The sequence below is a fragment of the Apium graveolens genome, chromosome 4, assembly GCF_009905375.1.
Source record: "Apium graveolens cultivar Ventura chromosome 4, ASM990537v1, whole genome shotgun sequence".
Classification (NCBI taxonomy): Eukaryota; Viridiplantae; Streptophyta; class Magnoliopsida; order Apiales; family Apiaceae; genus Apium; species Apium graveolens.
This window is the reverse complement of record NC_133650.1, coordinates 181,458,972-181,472,983: the sequence shown is the minus strand read 5'-3', so window position 1 is coordinate 181,472,983 and position 14,012 is coordinate 181,458,972. Positions and strand designations below refer to the sequence as shown.

At 33.5% G+C, this 14,012-nt stretch overlaps 1 protein-coding gene across 1 annotated transcript; it reads right to left on the bottom strand.

The window, feature by feature from the left end:
- Positions 1–272: 272 nt before the first annotated feature.
- LOC141720461 (cytoplasmic tRNA 2-thiolation protein 2) lies at positions 273–6,271 on the bottom strand. Its single transcript, XM_074522891.1, has 7 exons — positions 5,862–6,271; positions 4,781–5,129; positions 4,612–4,698; positions 2,005–2,126; positions 1,663–1,741; positions 1,049–1,446; positions 273–656 (listed from the first exon to the last, which is right to left on the bottom strand). The coding sequence occupies exons 1-7, from the start codon at positions 6,152–6,154 to the stop codon at positions 608–610; spliced, it is 1,377 nt and encodes a 458-aa protein (XP_074378992.1). The 5' UTR covers positions 6,155–6,271; the 3' UTR covers positions 273–607.
- Positions 6,272–14,012: the final 7,741 nt, after the last annotated feature.

The window sequence follows — 14,012 nt, the reverse complement described above, 5'->3', positions numbered from 1 at the left end:
AATCCCCAGACTTCGTTTGATTCTTCAGATTTGTGCATGCTCCAATATTTCCCCACCTTGGCATCAGAAAGGACACGAAAAATATTAAAGGAACCTGGAAGCACCAAACAGCGAAATATGATCCTATCATTTCTTACAATATCGAATACATGCCAACTAAAATCTGGCATCAAAACTTACTCAAAAACTGGAGAAAATAAGTTGAACTTTTACAGTAACCACAGGTTCCATAGGTTATATATTTCTTCGACCATGTATACAGAAGAATCAGATATCAGAAATATAAATGACTAATTGATTACAGATTTTATTGTAGCTCTGCGTACAAATTGGCAATAGCTAGTAATAGTATCCATAAAACCCACAAAATGAAAAAGATGGCATTTATAATTTTTATTGTAGCTCTGCGTACAACTTAATTCAACAATTATCAATTGCACTAATGCAATCATAGACACTTATGCTCAGTAATTCAATTTGTATTCCGACTCATCAGGTTCTTGCAGCTAGGCTTCAACCATTTTGACTGAATCTCAGAATGGCCCGTGACTAAACTACTAACCAAACCAAAGCAATTTGCAGAAGGCATGGTAGCAATGTTCAGGCATTAAGTTCCATCTTCGTTATCTGAAAGAAGGCAATCTTGTATTTGCTCCCTAAAAGCATGATTGAAAAGAAGATTTGAGGGGGAAAAAAAAAGAAAACTCAGAATTGCATCAAAGCAAATCTTACAAGATTGTACAGCTAAAAAAAATACCAGGGATACAAATATTTTATAAAAAAATATGTGTATATGTGTGTGTGTGTGTATGTGTGTCATTAATTAGACACATGCTACTACACTTATGTATTTTCTTTACAATCTTGCAAAATCCAAAAAGGTGCTGCTAATCATCCTTTCAAACAATTTGTCCTATCACAAGTTGCGTGTCTTAAAAAAGGACCTTGTACATGTTCAAGGTTTGGATTCAACAGATTCTCTCCAAAAAATTGCTAAGTTGTAAGGATAATAAATAATAAAAAAAGAAGATGCACATATATTTCATACCTTATAGATCTCTGGTTGTGACAGTAACCATCTTTAGCTCGATCAGTTATGGATTGTGGTAAAAGAGAATAGAAATGCTCCATCTGTAATGTTTCCTTTGGGAGTATCTGAAATTGGCAACTGGAACAGCATTTTGACCCGAATGATTCATGACTTGTATGTGTGTTCTCAAAAGTGAAGCTAGAGATACTATTCTTATCTAGTGGGCTAGAGCAAATTGGACAGTAAGATTTTGGGGGAAGAAGTTCATTAGACTTCAGATTGAATTTCTTCCGGCGTCGTTGAGATGCCAACTGCAAGTTACAGTCATCCGCTTCTTCTGGAATCTTATTGAAATGAAATGGACTTAGCTTTGCTGCTGTCCTTACAATTGTGCATTCCCGAGAAGGATTCTCTTCCTGCAATATAGAATTCATATAAGAAGCTAAATAAGGAGACTAAAACAGCAATATGGGAGATTTATAGGTTGATCCCAATATTTGCAGCAGATGATTTCACTTTAAAACTCCAAAAAAAGGATTGTAACCAAAATTACATTGTTGATATACCAGTATAGACGATTAAGTAAGGAACAAACATATCACACACAAATATTTTCCCGGGGTCCATTCTACCTGCAGAAGTTTGACGAATGAGGAGATCAAGCCATTGATACCAGCACGAGAACCATTATAAAGTTCCAAAGTCTTTAAACTGACATACTGTAAAATATTAGTTCCACTGGCAAAAATTATTGTTAATAAATTCTTTTCATTTCAAAAAAACATTTGAACTGCATCTGCATATCATTTTATAGCATCCAATAATGAGTTGAGTTCTCATGTTCTCATATACATTTGGTTATAGGGTAAAGGCTTGCCAATATGTTTCCTCTCAGACAAGAAAAGTGCCTCCAAGGGAAAAACTAGACATGACTGACTTAATCGAACAAATAAAAGAGGTTCATATTATCTGACCTGTCTAGTTTACATAGCATGTTAAGCTCTTGTAATGTACAATCGCGCAGAGGATAGACCACTGGTATCTCCAACCTGGCATCAACATATTGTATATCTGCAGCTAAAGAGTAACCCTGCCCCTGTTGATAAAATATTAAAATAGTACCATTAGCCACCATATCCTTCTATTAATGCCATTGACATGAAGGTAGAATATTTAACACTCAACCGAAACCTTTTTATTTATTTATAATCATCCGTTTTCTCCATTTTATCTTTTTCCCTAGTCCTTTCGAGTACTTATGCATCTTGAGTTTAAGAGATAAAATACACGTAGCTTTTATCATAGGTGTGAAAAGAGAACAATATTTTATATTTCTTAGGTGTGTAACACATATTTACTAAGCTATACCATGGGAAATGTGAATTTATAGGTCATCGTCAGACTATCAAATTGTTTTAAAGAGCACAAATTGTACATATTCTAAAACTTATGGACAGTACTCATTTGTAAATGTAAATCCATATTCAATATGTAAAAATGCATCATGCAATTTCCAATAAAAAACTTTCTGTACGTGTTACCATACATTTACACCTTGATTTATCTTTGGATATAAAATTTTCTCAAAGCTTTGTCCACAACCAAAGGAGCAAAACTTTCAATCTCTTTCACTCGTACTGCCTTTTTTCTTTCTTAAAAATTTTGCTTTATTTACAACACATTTCATAGATGAACTACTGTCATCAAAGAAAATAATAAACCGAGTACATGTACTCTACCAATTTATTTATTTTTAACAAAAAATATCAGAACATTACCATTCTAGATCATCAATACATAATAGGGTGATGATGTCTCTTCATGGCCACGTTGGACTTGGGTAATTATCTCAAGAATACTGTTAAGGTCTGTATATAATTTAAAATAAAAAACCTATCTAGTTAATATAGAGTCTATGGGTATGATAACTTCTTTGGGTAACATAAGTTCGCACTTGATACATTATAGCCACCATAACTCGTTCATGAGCCAGGGCAAATAGTCCATCTTTAAAGGGTACAGTTGCCTCTTTATCTATCAAGCAACCATACCCTTAAAAGCACTGCTAATTGCACAAGAGCTATGTTGTGGTTATATTGTATAAAGAACATAATTATGTTAAACAAATAAACAATTATACCCTATTTGAGCTTGCAAGACTCCGCCTTTTAAAAACTTGGTATGCTCTTCCTAAAGATCAACATCCCTGATTCTGAGATAATAACCCAAGTAGAGCCATCTGACCATGAAGACAAGAGCAGTTCTATAATTATTATTTATGAGAAATGGTCGATTATGTGTATGTGGTTTATTTTCATCATTGATGTTATGATAAACAGTTTAACAGGGATGTCATAGTTCGCTGTTTTCTCTAGGTAAATTAATTACGTGGTGAAAGTGTATCTCTCTTGATGTTTACAATAATATACTATTTAGCAGTTCCAGCATCTCTGATAATTGCAACTGTCTCTCTAAATTAGAAAAAAATATTATGAAATACTTTAGTAAGGATATGATGTGAAACATATTGCTTAATTTGTTACAAATTGTAAATAAAAAGACACTTACATGGGTTTCAATGTAAAACACCAGGTAGTAAAACTTGTAGTTGATGAAAGCCTATTTTATTTTTAAAATTTTGATTTTTCTTCATAAAAGCGCAGAAAAGCATATAATCTGGCCTGGAGTAGGCGTTGCTAAGCATGCCGCTTTTTATTATAAGCTTTTTTACGCAGTGCTACGGAAATCTGTTGCTGTTTCAGGGCTTCAGGCAGCACACACAGTTTATTTATCAATAACTAATAAAAATGTTGTTACCTGTTTCCTGAAAATCCACTAACCCGCCAAATGGAATGTAACTCAAATAAATAGACATTTAGAGACATCTATAAATTAAATCATCACTCTATAATTTAAACACTTGGAGGAGATTTCAGATGCAATTAATTTAATATTACAAGTAGCCCTGTTGTTATGTGAAGTTCATATAACAGGTGCTAGGTGATCAATCATAATGACAACTATAATGAGTTCTATAATTTATCACATAAAATATGTGCCCGAAATTCACATTCCACGCAGTTCACTTGAACTTATATAGAATATATTACAGTATGCGAAACAAAAAAGTAAACTTTAAGCATGAGCATTAATGAGGTATCCAGCAAAAAAAGTATTGCTCCTACAAATAAGAGCTTTCCTTCCGTTTCTTTGATTTACATGACATCCGAGTATGTAACTGATTGTATGTATGAGGGAGATAAGCATTAGAGTCACAAGACACACGGGACATACTAGTCAGAAAACTAGTGCAGCACAGAACTCTACCTGTAACTATCCATTTTACTATTTCTTTGTAATGTAATGTGACACGACTTATTTTTCATGAGATAACAAAGCAAGTTACACTGTTACAGTACCTCAGAAAATTAATCCTGGTCACTTTTGCATTATAAGTAGTATAATCATAATTCACAATACAGTACTCAGTAAAAATGAAAAAAAAATAGTAAGAAAAAAAATAGTAAGAACAACTCTTTATTTAATTATTAACTGATCCTTTTAAAACAATGGAGAGATACCTTCACTGTTGATGCAATCACGTGACAAGCAATCCTTGACGTACATGATCCTAGAACAAGTTTGGTGTATCTATTTTCAAGAGCAGTCTGCATGATACCAATGATAATTATACATCTATATCTTCCATGGTTCAACGGTTTTCCACAAAGACAATGAATAAATCCAAACCTTTTGCAATGACAACATGCGCAGCTGAATCAACAGATCCTCTTTTCCAGTTTTATCACTAACAACACTTAATAACTCATTCAAATTGTCTCTTGCACTGTTAGAATTGGACGAGCAAATGCTTTCAATTGGAATAACATGGAAAGCTTTTGTTGGCGGAGATAGTTCGTCCACGATAAGTTTCATTGCTTCAATTTCTTTGTCCAATTCAATGGAAGGAGATCGATGAAAGGCACTTTCATTAACAAAAGCAACTCCAACACCAAATACCGGTAAAGATCTATCTCTACTTGCATCAAAATTCTTCTGTGATTTAACTTGCATCTCATGCACGAACTGGAGAGCCACCCTAAAATATACTTAAACTTGCTTAAAAATCAATTAAACAACTTCAGCAATTTCTGTTGACTATTTTCGTTCTCTTAGATTATTGTGGCATTTGAATTAGAATTTTTCCCTCTTACTGAGAGACCAAAACGGTAAGTCAAACAGCCTCTATGTTTTATAAGAATAAAATATTCTTATTGAAATTGGCCACAAATTACATAGCTATTCTAAATATATTACTCCTTACCTCGCACAAACAAAATCATGTAAGTATAACTTTCCAATGACGACAATTATATATCCCTCAAAATTATCTCTCAAACATTCATGTTACGTTTTTCTCGGAACTTAAATCATAAGTCAGGATGGTAAAGTAACACATGACTAATAAGAACTTTGTATAATCAATGTATCATTTCTAATATTATGAAACAATAACTTTTGTTGGCTCAAAATTGCTCTGCCAATTATAATCCTTCTATCAAGTTTTAACCGCATATACAATCCTTATTTTAACACAGACGATAAACGTCATATATTCCTCATTTAAAATATTAACAAAAACATATATCAATCGGATCTCATGTGAACTCATACATAATAAAGAGACCACGATAACTAGTCACCGGTAATTTCAGCTATACAAATCACCATTTCTCATTTAATTTTTTCTCATCGGAACGAGACTCTATATCCGTAAAAGTAATATAATCAACAAATAGCTCTAAAAAATAAAATCAAACAAAAAAGATACCTGGAAGAAGTGCCACCGGAGAAGGCGACAAGGACATTATCGGAAGGCGAGATCATGGCATTAGCAGTGACAGCGAACTTAAATTTACCATATAAATTGCCACGAAAGCATTCACCACACAACTTCATGTTATTTCCACCGTTAACGGCGCCGGCGATAATTTCGCTTGATTTGCACTTTAAGCATAGGTTAGAAAAGGGATTGTTAGTGACACTTGGCAACGCACCATTGGTTGATTCATTTTCCTCTTTGTAACAACCAGATTCGCAGCCACCGGTACCATTGCAATCCATTTTTAGCTCCTGTTTTCTGTTGGATTTAATTTTGGGTCGGGGTTTTATTAGGGTTTTGTATTTAAGGTGTTGTTTGGGCTGTGTTGAACAAATGTTTTTCGCCTTGGTAAAATAGATTAACAAGGAGTTCTAAAAATCTCCTTTTCGTTGTTAATTGATTCCACACGAACCTTGCAATTTTGGACACGACTAGGGTTGTACCGAACTGGAATCGAAAAACCGATCCGAACAGTTAAATTTTGGTTTGGTTCGGTCCGAAAGGTCCAAACCAAAATTAAATTTGGTTCGGTTCGGTTCATTTTCAAAACAATTCGGGTAGAATCGAACCGACCGAATTAGACATATTATATATATATATATTATAATATCTTAAAAATACATAATAAATTACGAATATTATTAAATTGCTAAAAATGATCGAAGTCGTTGAATAATTTTTTTTAAACAAATTCGGTTCTTAAGAACCGAACCGAACCGACCGAATTATTACGGTTCGGTTCTGGTTCGGTCCATAATACAAATTTGGTTGGTTCGGTTTCAAAAAAAATAAAACTTCGGTTTTTGGACCGAACCACCTGAATGCTCAGCCCTAGACACGACACGACTTACACGACACGAAACGACACGAAAATTTAGTGTTTGTGTTTGCATTTTTAGTACACGACACGAAAGTACACGGTCGAGATTTAGTGTCAATTTTGTGTTTAACCTTCGAGTACACGACACGACACGAAGTATACGACATAAATAAATTTTTCTTATTAAATTTTAATATTTTTATAAATATATGTAGAATTAAATAAATGTATGCATATTTATTTTTAAAATATTATATGATTTCATTATATTGTCTAGAATTGAGATCTATTTTCATATATTTTATAATTTTTTACCTAAAAATATTATATTTTAATTAATATTAATATTAAATTTAATATATATTAATATTCAATTAACACGACATACACGACACGAAACGGGCCGAAACGAAAATACACGAACACGAATGTACACGAACGCTAAACATGTCAGTTTTGTGTTTAGCATTTAAGTACACGAAACACGAAAATACATGACACGAAAGTATATGACACGAACGAATTGCCAGGTCTACATTAATTTTAAAAAGATATACATTTAGTTTATGGGATATCTTAAATTTAGTTGATTTATCATAAATATTTTTTCGGATGATGTAATTATGTTGTGTTACAAAACATGTCATATTTAATTATAAAATTATTTGAACTTTATTTTTCTGTCCAAACAAACACCGCATCTTCAAGAGTTTCGTGAATTAAATTGGAGATTAATCTTGATCAATTTTCAGTGAACAAAGCGGTCACCTTTTTTCTCGGACGATTGTGTTGGCAGGCATACTTATTTTTCATTTCATAAACATATGTTTAACTTTAATCACATTTTATACATGTATTATCAAATTACATGTTTAACTTTAATCACATCTTATACATGTATTATGAAATTACAGGGAATGTATGCACATATATCCAAAAATGATTATAAAATTGTTGGTCATGAGCCTTTTAACTAAGCGACTCGAAGTTTGAGATTGTACAATGGGGAAGGACATGCAATTCTATTGATATGTAAGGGAGGTTTCGGATGTGACAGGGGATGGTGTTGCGCATGTCAGAACCAATTCTAGTTTTTATGTTCAATTATATCGATTTTTTTCTAGTTAGGGTTTCATTATTTTTCTTTCTAGTTAGGGTTTCACTAGTCATCCAGAAATAATTTGAATATTCAGATAGATGAAAATACATTTCGTTAAGTCTCATGTGAATAAAATCACGGACTAAGGTATTTTCTCGAAACTATTACACACTATTGTATATAATATGCCTTAAGTTAAGGATATTCACTGAAACACTTTCACTATTTAAGGATCTAGACAGGGCTGCGTACATCTTACGCTCTCTGGACCCCGCTCTAACCAAATATGTTTGGTATTAGATATTAAGTGCAACACAGAGGGGGTGAATGCGTTCTCTTGATTTTTAAGCCTTTTTCAATCTTATTTGGTTATGGTGAACAAAGCAGTTTACAATTTGTAAAGATATTATGTTAGAAGAATAAAAACAACAAGCATAGTAAACACAATATTTCAAAACTCATTTAATTTATATTAATTAAGTTTGTCTTGCTACAAATTCTAATTTCTTTGAACTAAAAGAACTCAGCTTCTTTTTTGAGAGAGTACAAGAAAATTTAGATATGTTTGTTACTCTTAAAAATAAAGGACCAGTGTTTACTTTATAGATTAGTCAACACTGGTTTACACAACATGTAATAAGAAGTACTAAACCCTTTTATAAGCAATTCCTGAATCTTTCTATATTAGGCTTAGTAAATCTTTGCACAATCTTGTAAGTATGTGACTTTCCTTTGTCGGTTAATCTTGACCCATGATCTTGCACTCTTCAAGCTGCTTTTGTCACTACAAGAAACAGGTCCATCAGCGACCGGGTATCAGCGACCGCACACTATAGCAAGAAGCTATCAGCGACCGCTCCCCGTTGCTGATATTCATCACATAAAAACTAGTAGTTAAAGTGTGCATCTGCAACGCCTTTTAGCGACCTGTGTATTGGCGACATACTTTAGTGACCGACTCCGTCGCTAAGCTAAGTCAGCACCAATATGTCAATGCTGAAGTGGTGGCGATTGGATCAGCAACGAATATCTCTCGCAAAAGTCGGCAACTAGTTTAGAGACCGTTTTCTGTCACTAAAGTCTGCGACCGATATCAGCTACTAGATTTTGTCGCAAAAAATAACGACTGGGTTTGCTACGGAAATCAGTAGCTAATGTTTGCGACTAATAAGGGCTACCACTATCGGTCTCTAAAATAATAACAATTTTTTTGCTACTATTTTTTGTCGCTAAAACTTGCTACTCTTTTGGCTACCGCCTACGGTCGCTAATATAGGCGACCCCTTTCAGCTACTAATATATGGTCGCAAATGGAGCATTTTTTGCGACAGTTTTCAGCTACTGAATTTGGTTGCAAATTCCAGCAACAGACTTTTAGCTACCACTTTACGTCGTTATTTTAATATTAATTTAGGTAGGTTTTAGCAACTGCATTCGGTCGCTAAAAATAATTTCAAGATTTGAAATATATTCCTATTTCGATACATTTCCTAATATTTAATACATGTTTTTCCAACACATGCAATAAAACATACTCCAATATTATAAACATTTGTTCAAATCCAGATATCCAAATTGCCTTAATATAAAAGTTTAAATACTTTTACACCATCCAGAAAATGAAAATGACAAACGTAGATTCAAGTGTCAGTCAAGTACGAAAGTACATCACGAAATCAGAAATGCACAATCTTGTAAGCTTGTGACTTTCCTTTGTCAGTTATTCTTGACCCTTGATCTTGCAATCTTCAAGCTGCTTTTGTAGACTTTCCAATCTAAGTGAATAGATCATTTGTTGATTGATAATCTTGAATATTTAACTTGTCAGTATTATTGTATTTGAGCTTCATGTCGAGATATCCAGTTTGTTCTATTGAGTACTGAAATCTCGATAAATATAATGACTTATCAAGATCTATGAGTTCTCTATAAGTGTAATTGACTTTTCGAGGTGTAACACCCCCAAATCCGGGGTCGAGGATTCAGGTTGTCACGAGTTCCATTTCCCTTAATAATACTTAACCTTAACAATCAACCAATTGCTGCGTACTGTGACCCCACAATATACACACACACACTACAAGTTATAGTCTCAGAGATGAAAACCAAAAATAACACAAGTCATTTTATTCCACAATTATAAACAATTTCACCTCAAAAGGGTTTTTGAATAATTTACATATTCTTTGCCATTATTATAATTCATAATATACATAAGTATGGTTCATCAATAGTTGAAATCCTAGCCTATTGGTAGTTCCTACCTCAGCTACGTCGGCATCAACGCCTACAGGAAACTGCGGAACGTTTCCTATCCGCTCGCGAATTGGGAGCTTGATCCAGTTCATCTTGTCTATCTGTTGTTGTGTGATGAAAGAAGAAAGCAAGGGTGAGCAACAAGCCCACCAAAATAATATGTATAATAATTAACAATATATGAGCATTCTCATAGTGTTCATGAAAGTCTTGGTCAAAAGAAATGAACCAAGTTTGATATCTTAACGCGACCAAGTCGCAAAATATTCAGTATATATGTACATATACTTTTCAAAATCTTGGAAGTCCTCTTCCACGCATAATAAACACAGAGTTCCAGTTTATAACTGTATAAAAATATCGTTGCAAGGTAATTTCATATATCTAACCTTGTCTCAACGTTTTTGTGAAAATCTTTGTCATGCATAAGATAATCATTAACCAGATATAAGTTGAAAAGATGAAGTTACAAGACACTCCAATATACTTATATCTTTTCCGAATACTACTTGAACTACCACCGTTCAAGGTATAATCAGTTTCAAAAGTTCATCACATAGATGAGACTACAAGAAAAGACTTGGATAGACTCAATCTTTGAATATCATTATAAATAATGAAGTTACGAAATACTTCATTAAGTTCTGATATATATATACACCTATATATATACATTTCATACACTCCTTGAAAATCTCTGTTATGAAAATTATAAACAGAGTTGCAATATCCAATGAATTTGGAAAGGAGAAAACCTTGGCATAAACCTGATATCTTGCTGATCAGACAAAGATACCAATAAGTAACCTTTTCTACTAGTAGATGGACGAATTCCCCACTGGTCATCACCCTGGCCGTAATAGGACCTTATGTTGGACTGCCACTCAGCCACTTACGCATTTGATGGACTCCCACTGAGCCACTTACACTTTCATGGACGCCCACTGAGCCCATGTTGCTTATGCCGACTCAATAGATGGAATTACTTCCCGAACGTTGGGTAAGTAATCATTTCATTTACTAAAACAGCAACCTCGTTGCGAATATAAAATACACCACATAGCCGGATCCCTTAGGTTTTGAGCGAATATTTAAATCCCCTTTTAAAGGAAGATCTTAAATATAAAAATGATTTTTGGGATCTGCTCCAACTTTTAAAATCATTTTGAAGACTCGCAAACATTTTTAAGAATGTTTGGAGTAATGCTGATTTAATGAAATAAATCAGTCCCGATATATTAGAAAATATCTGAATATTATTATTTAAATAATATTCCCATAAGGATGATCTTTATAAAAATAATTGAAGTAGAAGTTTTAAACTCATACTTAAAATGAATAATAAATAACCAAAGATATACTTATACGAAAGTACGATCTTTATTTGAATAATTGAAAATAAGTTTGATTATCGAAATATTATTCTTTAATAAAATAAAGAATATTATTTAATAAATAAACGGAGTCATAAGTCCACGAATGAATATTCAAAATAATATTCATTAAATAAAATAAATGGAGTCATAAGTCCTCAAATGAATATTCAACTAATAATATTATTAAATAAAATAAACGGAGTCATAAGTCCTCGAATGAATATTCAACTAATATTCATTAAATAAAATAAACGGAGTCATAAGACCTCGAATGAATATTCAACTAATAATATTCATTAAATAAAATAAACAGAGTCATAAGTCCTCGAATGAATATTCAACTAATATTCATTATTTAAAATAAAGTTATCGAATAAACCTTGTTCGATTAATAGTTTTAAAAACTATATATATATAAATATATACATAATATACTCGGGAACATCGACTCCCGGTTTAGAAAATGTTCACCTTTGGGTCCCCTATACTAAGGGTATAGGCAACTACTGCTTATCTCTAGCATAGGTATAATGCAACTTATAAGATTTTGAATCAACAATTAGATATCAAGATTACAAAACAGGCATGCATATAAATATCATATCACATTCTCCAATATATCGCAAGACTTTGCTAATAATAATCATGCACTTATCACAAGATAATGCATATACATATATACATCACAACAACAGTATAACGGGTAGAAAACTTACCTGAGTGTTCCCGGATAGACTTAAGCTTAGAGTGGGTCCGATAACCTATGAACAACAACATAAGTCGGAATTAAACCCCGGTCGCTTAAGAAACTAGGCTTTAACCAATTAGACTCTAACGTTCGCTTATGGTCACTTAATGATTCACTTAAGTCGCTCAAGTACCCTCGGCTCCACCATTTTTAATAAATTAACCATTAAGAATTTTAAGACAATTATTTCGCGAATACCCTACCAACTGCCTAATCCACTTTACATAAATGTTTCATACTCTAATTAGTCATTTAAGGGCCTTAACCAAGGTTTCAAAGTAAGGCGAGGGGTAATGGTTTAGTTGCGAAACGCCGTTACTTAAAACGGTCGTTTCTCCTAAACCGTACATCGGATTCAAGCGTACCACATATCAAAACGAAGCTCGTAACATGAAATATCTATTCATGGCAATGGTTAAAACCTAACAGTGAGTTCACGGGTCCTGATGTTAAGAACAAAAGCAGTCTAAGGTAAATCGGACATTACGACGGCTATATTTACGCGATTACCAAATTTGTACAAGTCCAAATCAATCCACAATCAACCCACAATCATTGTTACAACCAAACTTCATCCATATACTACTACAACAGCCCCAACATCTCAAGGTTTCCACTTTATACTACTTCTCAATCATGAACTAAAAGCTTACTTAAGTTCATTAACTAATTACCAAGATTTACCATTCCAAAAACATCACAAAACCAACCAATCTCAAAATACACAATAACCATGCATCTCATGAACCATAAAAAACAAAACCAAACCTAATACTCAAAGTAAAGTTAGGGTTTGGAGGGGTTATACCTTCCTTGGAGTGATTAGAGTAGCTAGGAAGCCTTAAGAAGCCTTGATCTAACCTCCTACAAGCTTGATCTTTCAAAGAAATCAAGAACATAAAAATTAAATTCAAGAAAGTACTATTCACCATCTTCTTGAATGATATATAGGAAATGCTAGGAAAGGATTTGAAGCTAAGATTCCTAGGAAGTATGTAACTTGACTAGGATAAGCTAGGATAATAACCTTGTAAATTAGCAAGTGGAGGAGCTTGGACTTCCCATTTCTTAAGAAAGAAGCCGAGAGCTTCTTGAAGAAAATGGGAGTCAAATTGTGTTTTTGTGATTTGTTTTGCCTTGCCTTGGTTGGTTGCTTTTGTTTTGATTAATTACTTTTTAACCATGGTGAAATTTGTGTGGTTTATAATCAAATAACACTTCCTTCTATTTTGGTCATGCTTATGTCATCTTCCCATGTCATCCTCCCACACTTGTCCTCTTCTTGTTGGTGTGATGACATCATCATCATTAACCTCTTTGATTAACTCCTAATTACTTGGCTAATGACCGCTGATCTGTTATACGGTTCGCTTAACTTTCGTTCTTGTTTATCGTTTGAGGGATCATACCCGGGATCTTATTACTTGGGTTCAGTAACACCCCCAGATCCGGGGTCAGGGATCCGGGTCGTCACGATCTTTCTTTCCACAATATCACTTCACTTAATTAATAATAAATAACCTCAAGTTGTGACCCCACACTAACACACACCACCACACGTCATAGTCTCAGAGATGAAATTGAAATAAGTACAAGTCTTTGAATCCATAATTAAAAGTTATTACTACCCAAAATGATTACTTAATAAATTTACAGTTAATTGCCATTATCTGCCACAAGTTATAATTATACATAATTGATTCTCAAAAGTAGAATGCCTGATCTACCAATAGATCTACCTCTGCAGCTATAGCGGCTACAACATCAACGGGAAGACGCGGGACGCTTCCCACGCGCTTGC

Excerpts from the sequence above, each read along its gene's own strand:
- LOC141720461 (XM_074522891.1), bottom strand. The coding sequence starts at position 6,154 with ATGGATTGCAATGGTACCGGTGGCTGCGAATCTGGTTGTTACAAAGAG. Across the intron at positions 1,742-2,004 it reads ATGCTATGTAAACTAGACAG|TTTAAAGACTTTGGAACTTT; the intron begins GTCAGATAATAT and ends ACAGTATGTCAG. Across the intron at positions 657-1,048 it reads CACAACCAGAGATCTATAAG|GGAGCAAATACAAGATTGCC; the intron begins GTATGAAATATA and ends TCATGCTTTTAG.